Below are 12,003 nucleotides of genomic sequence, written 5' to 3'. Positions count from 1 at the left end.
TTCCGAAGCTTATTAGTATTTTTCTAGTTTTCGAAAACCTAATTAATAGTATTATTCTTATTAGTATAATACTATTTAGGATATTCTTTAAGAAATTTCTTAAAAGTTATAATAGTATCTTTCTAGAACTAGTAAGCCTCTAATAAATAGTAAGAAATCTGAAGTTATATTAGCTTTAATAGATATTAAAGCTAAAGAACTTACTAATATATAAGATTTAGAACCTTTATTATAATAGTTATAATTCTTTTTACTAGATATTATAGTATATAAAATAAAGAGATTAATAAGTAAATACTTAAAGTATTTCAAGTATTTACTAGTAATAGGAAAGAAAGCTATAAGATTACTTTTATACTTGTAATTATATTAGTAAATAATAAAGCTAGAAAAAGATATTATAGAATTAATTAAAGATAATTAAAGAAGACTTAAAGAAGAATAGAAGAATAGGCTAGAAAGTAATAATAAAAGAAGTTATTATATATATAGTTATTAGAAAGAAAGAGAATATATAGTAATATAAAGAGATTCTTTTATAGAGGTAAAGAACTATCTAAATTAACTACTAGTTTTTATATTAGTTCTAATTAGAATTTAGTATAACCGATTAATATATATTTCTAGAAACCTATAAATAATTTCTAGAATCTCAAAAACATTTATATAGGATTCTTATATAAATATTTATTAAATTCTTTTTATATAGCTATTTAGATTATTCTAATATAAAATTTAATAGATAGTATTAATTTTATAGAATAATATCTTAGTACTTTAGATTAAGCTAATTAAAATACTTAGATCCTAAATAAAATTATAATTACCGGCTAGCCTCTATATCTAAAGTATAATTATTCTTTCTTTTTACTTATTTAGTCCTGATCTAATTAGACGATTTTTATATTTATTACCTAGATTATATTAATAAATCTATCTCCTAAAATACTAGAAGTTTATCTTAATTAAATATATAATTAATTAAATGTTTTACTAGAATAAATTAATAGATCTTGGAAATAAGATCCTAAAAAAAAAAGATATAGTTATAATATATATAAAGTTATATATAACGAATCTCGAATATTACAGGTATTAATTAGAAAGATTAGTAGCCCTTTAATACTATAACTAACTACTATTTATATTATATATATTAGGCTTATAAATTACTAATTATATATATATTATTAGAGCCTTCTATTTAGGGAAGGCTTTTCTGGACCTTATAGAAAAGACAGAAATTAGTTCTATACTAAATTTAATACTATAGTTTTATAATATACTAATTTATTCTATTATCTTATTACCTACTAATAAATACCTTATATAAATTAATCTTTATATACTAATTTCACATCTTATTTATATACTGTAATCCTATATTATAGAAGCCTATTTATTTATATATTACTTCTTGTTTTATATTTCTATTATAGTATTATATATATTTATTAAATAACTAGAGATAATAGAAGCTATAAAGACAATTAGAGAAGTAATATATATAAGTAATACACGTATAAGTTAGTTAAATAACTAGATTAAAACCGAAACTATAATAATACTTTATTTTTAAAGCACTTTTTATAGCTTTATTTTTAAGCCTTAAAAATATAAACCTTTAAGGATATTAGTTTTCTTAGCTTTTGCGAGTATTTTAATTTACTTTTTATAATTAATAGACTTAAATTAATAAAGATATAAGGGGGTTAAATTTGAAAAAAGAGGTATAAAAGAGAAAAGCCGAAAACTATATATACAGACAAAGATCTTTGGTTTTTATTGCTTTACTGGTATCAATCTTTCAGCCGCAGCCTCGAGCCGAGATACCAGTTGGTGGAGGGTTGAAGCACCTCGGTTCCGCGGCCCGATTTTCAATCGGGAACTCATGGCGGCGAAGTTCTCCTCAATTGCTTTTCCTTGTACCTCATATACCCGATGTGGTCCGTTCTCAAGACTTTCACCGTCATTCTGTCTTCGACACTCCGATATGTGAGATAAAGTGTCTCCATTGGGATGGGTGGAGATTAGCGGATTTGTACTCGTCAGGAAGTCTCCTCGAGCTAACGATTGTCTCTCTTTTCTTTTCATTGCTTTCATTCCAGTTCCCATATAGACTCTCCAACATGCAAGGCGTTCGATTCTCCAGAGTCCCTTTCAGGTATTAGTACCTTGGCTGCATATGTGGTTCCTCTCTTTTTCTGCCCAGATCCCAACAGAAGCTTAACTCGCCAAGCTTTCCACGTCAGTAAACGGAGACTACAATAGGCGCCATGTTTTTGATTCTCGGTCTGCTGTCTTGCTCATCATTCGCATCTGCAAAAGTAAGATCCCCTTGTCTTCACATGGGCTATGTCGCTGACATTAGCAGATAAATCTCGGTTCCGCTGCAACGTTCGGTGTTCTCAGCTCAGCAAGTGTTACGAACACGGGTGCAACTGTTATCAATGGCGATCTTGGCACTGTTGGCACGTCAATTACGGGCTTTCCCCCTGGAGTCTTTACTGGCACCGAAATCACAGGAACGCCTGCTACAAAACCGCTCAACGATGCTCAGACGGCGTACAATGTGCTCACTGGCCTCGGTGGCGCAACGCCATTGATTGGTGATCTGGGTGGCATGACCTTGGCTCCTGGGACATACAGCTACAGCAGTTCTGCAGCGGTTACTGGGACTCTGACTCTTGCCGGCACCGGTTCATCAAGTGATGCCTGGTACTTTCAGATTGGAAGCTCTTTGGTCATGGCGACTGGCTCAAGTGTTGTGCTCACTGAAGGAGCGCAGGCTTGCGATGTGTTTTGGCAAGTTGGAACTTCGGCGACTTTGGGTACAGGCAGTTTATGCCATGGCCCCATCCTCGCGGGAGCTTCTGTGACGCTCAACACTGACGCAGTATCGAATGGGGGTGTGTTCGGATTAACTGGGAGTGTCACTCTTGATGCGAATACCGTGAACGTGGAAACATGTCCAGGCGTGTCCTCCAGTTCTTCTAGCTCTACGCTTTCAATTTCGAGCTCCTCAACTTCATCAATCGCAACACTTACATTTAGCTCATTGAGATCCTCTTCCAGCACCAATACCACGTCACCGAGCCTCACAACTAGGTGAGAGTCTTATTTCTCCATGATACCATCCTTGTCTTTCAACCTTGGCCATGATATATAACACCGCCAAATAATATCAGTTTCTTCATACCAGTTCCCTGCTGACAGCTCTTCCACAGTAGCTCCAGCTCCACACAATCAAAATCAATTACGAGCAGTTCTACTCTGTCCGGCTCAAGACTCTCTTCAACGTTATCTGTGTCCCTCGCGAACACCAAATCTAGCCCGCTGTTATCGTATAGCCCATTGAAAACGAGTTTTACATCGTTGACACACAGCTGCACACTAAGCAACACCCATAGCTCGACACCATTCTCGAATTCGGTTAGCGGTCGAAGTTCATCGTCGTTATCGCGAACCAGCACTACCCCGTTGAGCTCCTCGCGCTCATCCAGCAGCGGCCATTCTTCGGTGCCTAGCTCTTTGACATCGAACAGCCGAACCGCATCATCGACTGCATTGCCAACAACTGGTGGGACCTGCGTTTGTGCCGCGGCTGCTGCGGTTTATACCTCATCGGCCCTCGTCGCACGAGTTTGCTCAAGTACCGAGACCGCCACGAAAACCACCACGAGCACATCGGCCGTAAATTCCACGTCTGTCGTAACATCCACAAGTAGTAAGTAACCAGAGAGAAGAACATTTCATACTTTGGGTCGTCCCGAGGCTCTCATCCTTCTTCCTGGTCTATTTTACATTTGCAGACTAGTCTTTTTTTCCAGCGAGGGTGAGAACTTCAACCTCAACTGTGCGCTCTACATCTGTCAAGGCTTCGAGTAAGCCGGTAGGGAAATGATTTACCTATTCGAGAATATCTCATGAAGTCCCAACGAGACCACCTTTTCAATGTTCCGATTCTCTCAGAACACTGTTGGAATAATTGCTGACTCCTCCGCTTCCAACAGCTACGACTCTCAGGAGCACAACAAGCATTACGAAGACACTTCCTTCCACAACAACAATCACGGTATGATCCTCATTCTTGCAACTGCTAAACTCATTTCCACGGCACGCCAAGGCGAGGCAGCTGTCTCTAAATCCGCCGAACTTTTCCCCCCTGAAAAGAGGATCGGCAGGGTGATGAGAACTGTTATTGGCACATGATCCTGCTGCTACGACGTTCTGCTTTTGAGGGGAGAGATTCTGAAAGGAAGCTCGGATGTTGCTTCGAGAGAATGAGTCTTGTTAACTCCTAATTTGGGCGCCAAGTGGCAGACGATAATCGGTAAGAGAGGTGGACTTTTAAAATATATAAACACAAAGGGATTTATTACTTGGCTTTTCTGTATACCTTTTACCTCTCTTTCGCTCCCAGCCGTCTTTGCGGTCCTCTAGGATAACCTCTGAGCTCTTCTGACCAACCATCGTCGTTGCCACAGCTTGAAATGCACCAGGAATGATGGGAGACACACTTGCATCAATAACCCTCAAGCCATCAACACCCCTCACACGAAACTCGGAGTCCAACATTGCAATTGGATTGTATTCACTTCCAATGGGACAAGAGCCCATCGGATAGTGCCACAAAGTCTGGTCTCGAATGAATATATATTATATAATAAATAATTCTTCTAGCTTATTTCTGGAGCCTAAAGAGCTAAAAAAAAAAAACACTATAATTAATGTAATTAATATAAGAGTACTTTCTTATATATTTATATTATTAAAAAAAAGTATTTTAATAAGGGCACTTATTTATAGTATTTATATTAATTAAAATATAAAAGAGTTTTAGGAAAAGAAGTAAATAATATATTATTATATAAAGAGAAAGAGTACTAGTAATAATTTTATTTAAATAATATAGCTTACTAAAAAATTATATATAAAGGTATATAAAATTATATTTTTTATACTAAGTAAGACTTCCTTATTTAATACGGGATACCCCCTTATTAGCGCCTGGCAATGTCTCAGTAAATAAAGGAATAGTTGCTTTATTAATAATACTATAACCTTAAAAGATTTACTTAGCGCCTCTTTATATTAATTTAGGTAGCACTACCTAAAGTTATATAAGCTTGTAGCGAGCTTCTGCCCTAAATTTGCACCCTGTAGAGCACCAAGGGTCAAAATGCCCCGTATTCCCAATACTTTATGCCATTATCTTCGTAGTTCTCGGTAAAGGAGGCAGAGCTTTGTGTATTTTACTTAGGATTCGCCAGCTTTCTAGAGCTTAATATTGGAGTCTGTAGACCGCGCTTCTTTCTTCGACGGTGGAGATGCGGGCAGTGGTGGTGGTGATTCTTGTAGACTTTAGCGATTGTGGGGGAGAAATCTCAGTAATTGAACGGGTTGTGAAGTATTTGGGACCAGTAGGTGAGGTTGGATTGGGTGGTTTTTTGGAGATGCGAGGCTGAAGCAGGTCGGCCAAGCCCGTACAAGTAACCTCACGGTGATCGGGAATGCTAGGTGCGTAAACGAAAAGCTGCCCGGGAGGCGCCAAAGTCAGCCTTGTGAGGCTGAACGCAGAGGACATGTTACGTAGTTAGGTGCCACGACCCTCCCTCTTCCCCTGCTTCCCTTTATTCCTGTTATAGGATAACTTAGGAAGAGGAAGGAAAGGCTCGATGTTATAATTATTAGGAACAGGGAGGAGGAGAAAGGAAAAGCAGACGAACAAGAAGGAAAGGGATATTTAAAACACTTCGTGTTCTAAAGTTGAACAGTATGAACTTTGATAGCCATGGCGGCCGTTCTAAGTAAAATTCTAAGGTTTTAAGCCTAATAACTAGATCATTCGAAAATAATGTCACCTAAGGCCGCGATACAAATAGGCAGATGGTGGAAGTTAGATAGAATTGAAGTTGATGATCACTTCAAAGTCACGTGTCCTCCGGAGCCTCTGGCTTGTCCAATGCGGTTGGTATGTACTGTGGAAAGAGGTCGAATTTCTCCACAGACTCATTCCTATTTTAGAAGCCGCAATCGTATTCATATATGTAGGTCGTAGAGCTGGCAGAGGCTGTGGAACTCGTAGAACTAGTGGATGTTGCGAAAGTGGTGCCGGGGGCTAAGGCAGAAGAGAGAGTAGTTGTGGTGGGGATGAAGGTGGAAACAGGGCTGACAGAAGTAGAGCTGGAGATATCTGAGTGCGCAGTTGCGCCAGTCAAGACTGCGGAGGAAGAGCTGATTGACGAAGTCTGGCCGGTGGGTGATGAAAGAGCATCAACATCAGACGAATCCAAATGATAGAGCAATGACCCCCAGCCAAGCCCATCGTAATGACCCGACCCTTCGCCCCAGGATCCAGCACCGCCCTCAAAACCGCCCATCGACTCAACGGTATGATTTTTGTACTGTTCTGTCCATGGTACATCAAGTCCCTTGATCTGGGCATAATGAGCGTAGAGCAACTCCCAAGTTGGCCTGTAGGCACCGCGAGAAGCAGAGCTGATCTGGTCGTAAAACACGATTCCGTTTGTGTAATTCACAAAAGGCACGTCATTCCCCAGGTTATAGCGCGCATAATACTCGGCACTGCCATATATTGATTAGCCAAGAACCTTCGATCGTTGCTACCAGCCAAGGAGGACAAACCCGAGAAGAATACGACTGCTATTATAACTGTAGAGATCCACGCCTTGATTCCAGGCTTGTTGAGCGATTACGCCAAGCAGTTGGAAATCCAATCCTGTGTGGCCCTGATCGCGCCCGCTCTCTTGGGGTTGTCCAATCACTTTGCCGGTCCCCGGTTCTCGCACAAGGTTTGATATGGCATTGTTAATTGCACCATTGCCTATTCCCGTCTTAAAGTACTCGACAGAGAAATCAAAAAGAGTCTGGTTCTCAGTAAAAACTCCGAAGGCCATGACCGATGCCATGTTGCAGAGCTCCCAGTTGGCAAAAAAGTGCTTGGGGTTATGCTCCGAACCAGCTTCATGGTTGAGGAAGAACATATTCTTAGTCAAAATGACATTGCTGAACATGTCGGTGAAGGTCTTTAACCCACTATCGGCGAATGGAGCGTAGTCTCGGATGAGCTCAGCAGCGTTGACTAACTGATGCCCTTGTAAGCCAGTAGTGAGGTACTTGTCATCTCCTATATCAAAGTTCGTGAGCTTTTCTCCCCAGGCGGTGAGGATATTTGCCGCAGCTTTGGCAAATTGAGGATCGCCCTCGACTTTCCAGCGCAGTCCGAGGTTGAAAGCGGCGGCGGCATCGTGCCAGAGATTTTGGGCGTTCGCGTGAACATCGCCCACGGTGTCGCGGTAAACGCTGGAGACAGCATTGTTGGTGTATGTAGACTGGGAGTATTTAATGCTGATAAGTTTATTCCATGAACTTTGCCATGGATCTAGCTGCGCCGCGAGTTTTGTCTTAATGCGAGTGATGTCACTGCTCGTGACTAAAAGTCCGGGATGAACAAAGGCAGAAACAAATGGCAGGAGGAACAAAAGCTGTAAGAGAAGAGAAGTAGTCATTGGAATTCGGGTCAACCTAGGTTTGTAAAGAGTGACTGGAAGAAAGAAAGACGCGATAAACTGAGGGTGGAAAGAGTGTATGGGATTTGATGAACATGAAAAGAAGGTGGAGGCTGCTATGAGAAATCGGAGGGGGCAACGGCCATTAAAGTCGGGTACTCTTCACCTCGCAGGGATTGAGACATCTGCCGCTGTTCTATTGAATAGGATGCTCATCAGTAGATACTTTAGACGTCTCGAGGAAATACTGACCTGAGAATTCGAGCTAGATTCGATGTCAGTGTTTCGAATATAGTAACCGCTTTCAAAAGTGTACGGGAAATTACAACGGGTCAGAGTGGTCCACTATGTCCCCCACCGGGCGGGTCGGTCCAGCACGGCGGTCAGCATACTACGCAGGTTCAGGCCCTAATGTTTGTTACACCGCCTTAAGTTCTGCTAAGCAAAAGTCGGCTACAGCGCATTGCTACAGGGCATTTCAGCGTAACCCCTGCAAAGGCGGTGTAACAAACATTAGGGCCTGAACCTGCGTAGAGACTGGTAGATCCTTGTATGTTGTCCATTAAGGGGAAAAAAATGTTTCACGGCAAACTTTAAATGTGCTCGCGAAATTTAGTGTTGCACTGAGCCCCAAAAAACTCATCAAACACCTCGCCTTTAGTTGCTAGGCTGGCCTGTCATTTCGCTTCTCCCCGTGGCGCTGAAAGACAAGCTACGGTGACCATCCAGACCATCAATCCAGACGAATCTCCGAAAGGGAGAGATGTGTTCCCAAAACCGCGGAATTTCATCTGAACATTTTATTTAATTATAAGAGACAGAGCCTGGCTTACATCTCAGCTCTTCCTGTGGCCAGCCTTTGATCAAAGTCGGCGTCCTTCTGCCAATCATGTTAGACGGAGTTCTGGAGCGGCAGGAGTCGGGGATGACTGGGATAGTAGAAGCATCGACGACTCGGAGATTCTTAATCTCGTGGACCTTGCGCTTAGGTACGGTTGACCCTAGCGACCAAAAGGCTCAATGGCTTTTTCCGCAAAATCGAATTTTTGGAAAATCGCATTTTTGACCTACTACAGACTACTTACTTTAATTATTCCACTTTTAATATATTATATATATTATATGGTACGAAAAATGCCTCTAAAAATTGATCTTGAGTCTTATAAAGATGAGATTCTTAGTTAGATCTCTGAGAAGTATATAATTCCTGAGATATTAAATAAAATAATAGGAATTCTATAAATTAAATATAGTCTAAATATATTCAAATATACTCTTTAGAAATAAGATATATTATATAATAGAAAGAATAGGTCTTCTGAAGTTAAGAGAATTAAATTATATATTTCTGAATTATTTATAAGTAATTATAATAATAATATAATTCTCTAAATACTTTTAGTTAAAAGAATATCTCTTTACTACTAATAGCTTATAGGTATTATATAAAAAAGCTAGACTATAAAAAAAATTAAAAATTATAAAATAGACTTAATTAAAATATATTTCTATTAAATAATAATTATTACTTTTTATAAATTAATTTATAATATTATTAAGGATCTATATAATAAGAATTATAAGTATTATATAAATAATATATAATATAAAAAATAAGAGATAATAATTAAAGGCTCGAATTAGAAATAGTTTTTTAATTAGTATAATAAGCTAGCTTTATAGAATTTCTAAATCTATACTATTATTAATATTTATTTTTATAATATTATATAATATATAATATATTTGGCTAGTTCTTTTAGATATTTAGAAAGCTTAACTATTATTCTCGAATAATTTCTTCTAATAAAAAAAGAAAGATTTCTTTTATTATTAAAATCTAATATATTTTCTCTTATATAATAATACTAATTCTTTTTTTTTAAAAAAAAAGATCTATTATTTTAGAATTAATATAAAAAATTAAAGAATTGAGTTTTAATAGAATTAACTTAAGAAATTCCGGCTATATTACTAGTATATTTATATTTATATTTATTTATATAATTCTTTTATTTGGGCTAATCTAGTATAGAACTTTTTTTAAGGCCTTATAATAGCTAGAAACTTTAATAATACTTTTATAAATCGAATTATTATACTAGCTATTTATATATTTATTATATAATATATTATAATATTATATATGAAAATATAGAATTATTATTAGATTCAGAAAAATCTAAAAAGAAAATACTATATAATAGATATTTTGTTATTTTTTTCTAAATATATAACTATTAAATAATATAGGCTTCTAATAAATAAAGGGCTTTTAGCTAAATTAGAATAAGATTATATTAATTAGAATAAGTTATTTCTATAATCTTTTTCTTTTTCTAATTTAGTATTGGTTTACTAGTAATATATGGCACCGTTATATAAGTTATAGAATGCTATTTATATATAGTTAGTGAAGTTGTTATTTAGAAGTAGGGATTGCAGTATTATAGTATTAATATGCGATCCCTAAATCTACTAAGCCTAAAGGGGTCTAGTTTACTAGTCGAGTCACTAATAGAACGCGAGGTCACATAACCATATCCCGTATCCCATATCCCATTGTCCATATCCCGTAACTCCCAAAGGAATAGCTATACTAATACTGGAAACTCTCTAAAAAACGCGAAAAAACAGTATCTCCCTCCGATCGTATGCAAATTCCCTAATCCGGCCTAGTACCAGATTCCCAAACGTTCTGTATATCCATATTACTTCTGAGGTTTTTGGTTATATACTAAAGGCTATAGCCTTTTATACATAACTTCTCCTCCCATAAATTCCTCCTATCCTATATATATATTTTCCGCCCTATCCGTACTCGACCTATTCCTCTATATCCAATTATATGGTATTCGTATTAATTAGGTACTTGAGGGCGTTTATTGGCTTCGATTTCGTTATGGAATTAGCAGGGTTTAATTCTCCCTTAATCCATTTGACTTTTGCGATCTCTTATTATTCGTATGCCTGGCAAAGGCATATTATATCGATTATTAGGCGCTTTTCTCGAGTGGTTCCCAATTTGACAAGGTATTTATATAACGACTTCGAATCTATATAGACTACTAATAGTAGTTTTATTTCCAGTATTCTATTAATTATAGATTTAACTAAAGCGCCTATATTAAAACCATAAGCTATATTATAGAGTTCCGAAGCTAGGACGCTTCTGGTAACTCTCTTGTATTTGGTAGAGAACTAGTAAATAATATTAGTATATCTAGTTCCGTCTACTAGAACTAGAATATATCCGATTTGGGAGGAGAGATCTCTGTTATTTGCGAATAAAGTATTCGTAAAAATAATTAAATATAAGAACTCCTTTACTAGCTTTATGAATCTCAGTCCTCTGGCAGTATTCTCAATTTGCTATTAAATATACTTATTAAGTGCCTTTATATTAGTTTCCAAAGGTTTAATAGCTTAAATAGTAATTAATAGGTTATATAAAGCTTCTGGTTAATAGACTAATACAATATATACTCCTCTAGTATATTAGGTAATATATTAGTTCTTAATAGAGAAATCTTAACAAATAGTACCCCTACTACTTGTAGTAGTAGTATTCTTTATAGAAACGGTTTAGAGGTTTTTATACTAGTATTCCTATATAAGAGTAATTCTAGTAATATCTATATAGATAATACCTCTATTAAATTTGAGATTATAATTAATAGTAAGGCATTTGTATTCCTTAGCTAAGAACTTAGCCTTATAGAGCTTTAGTTACTCTGCTTTTGCAAAATCATTAGTTCCAATAAACAGGGTATTATTAGTTTAAAGGCCAATAATTCCGAAGAATTATTTGCTATAGAGAAAGCAAGAGTTATAAGTAGACTATTCTATAGAAAGCTTATTAATATAGTAGGAATAGTAAGTCTTAAACTAGTAGTTCCCAGCTTCCGGTATACTATATAGTGGTTTTATAACTTTTAGAACCGAATTATTATTCAGATTTAGCTTTCTAGTAAGCTTGCAAGGTGAGTTAATATAAAAATTATAGTTAAATAAGATTATTAATTAGATATAAGCTTATAAGATATTATATAAATATAGTTCCGTAGTATCTATTATTATAGTAGTAATACTAAAGATAATTCTCTGGCTAATATATTAAATAGTAAGCAATTATATTAATACTATATATTTCTTACTATTATTATAAGCTTAGATAACTAGTTTTAATTTCTTAAACTCTCTCTCTATATTCTTATTCTTGATCTTATTAATAAACCGGGAATTAAAAATACATATCTCTTTTAGTATCTGAGATCTGGAAGTAACCTTAAATATACCCTTTTCTAGGAGGCTAGTAACTTTAACTTAACGGGAGTTCTCGTATAGGTTATTGTTTTATAGGAATACTATAATATCCGGGTTCTTATAAGGGCATCCTCTATTATACTTTAGTAGAATAGTAGGAATAGTAGAAGAAATCATATCTGTATTACTTTCGGTATTACTATAG

General features: G+C 36.3%; 3 protein-coding genes across 3 annotated transcripts; 1 reads left to right on the top strand and 2 right to left on the bottom strand.

Annotated features, from left to right (window-relative positions):
* Positions 1-2,276: 2,276 nt before the first annotated feature.
* On the top strand, positions 2,277-3,108 carry K444DRAFT_647409 (uncharacterized protein; the record flags this gene model as incomplete). The annotated part of the gene is made up of 3 exons (XM_024885331.1): positions 2,277-2,327; positions 2,375-2,959; positions 3,055-3,108. 3 exons carry the CDS (start codon positions 2,277-2,279, stop codon positions 3,106-3,108), a joined length of 690 nt encoding a protein of 229 aa, XP_024727985.1.
* A 1,329-nt stretch (positions 3,109-4,437) lies between these two features.
* Positions 4,438-4,608, bottom strand: K444DRAFT_513959 (uncharacterized protein; the record flags this gene model as incomplete). Its single annotated transcript, XM_024873528.1, has 1 exon — positions 4,438-4,608. A coding segment is annotated over one exon (171 nt), but the record flags the coding sequence as incomplete, so codon positions are not given.
* A 1,260-nt stretch (positions 4,609-5,868) lies between these two features.
* On the bottom strand, positions 5,869-7,637 carry K444DRAFT_656561 (chondroitin AC/alginate lyase). Its single transcript, XM_024886093.1, has 2 exons — positions 6,649-7,637; positions 5,869-6,588 (listed from the first exon to the last, which is right to left on the bottom strand). The coding sequence occupies exons 1-2, from the start codon at positions 7,530-7,532 to the stop codon at positions 6,024-6,026; spliced, it is 1,449 nt and encodes a 482-aa protein (XP_024727983.1). The 5' UTR covers positions 7,533-7,637; the 3' UTR covers positions 5,869-6,023.
* Positions 7,638-12,003: the final 4,366 nt, after the last annotated feature.

This window comes from Hyaloscypha bicolor, assembly GCF_002865645.1.
Source record: "Hyaloscypha bicolor E unplaced genomic scaffold K444scaffold_182, whole genome shotgun sequence".
Classification (NCBI taxonomy): domain Eukaryota; kingdom Fungi; phylum Ascomycota; class Leotiomycetes; order Helotiales; family Hyaloscyphaceae; genus Hyaloscypha; species Hyaloscypha bicolor.
This window is presented reverse-complemented; position numbering and strand designations above follow the sequence as displayed.

What these genes read in the sequence shown, in the direction of transcription:
- K444DRAFT_656561 (XM_024886093.1), bottom strand. Translation starts at nt 7,532, where the DNA reads ATGACTACTTCTCTTCTCTTACAGCTTTTGTTCCTCCTGCCATTTGTT. An exon ending in AGCAGTCGTATTCTTCTCGG is followed by an intron (nt 6,589 to 6,648) that starts GTTTGTCCTCCT and finishes AATATATGGCAG; the next exon opens with TGCCGAGTATTATGCGCGCT.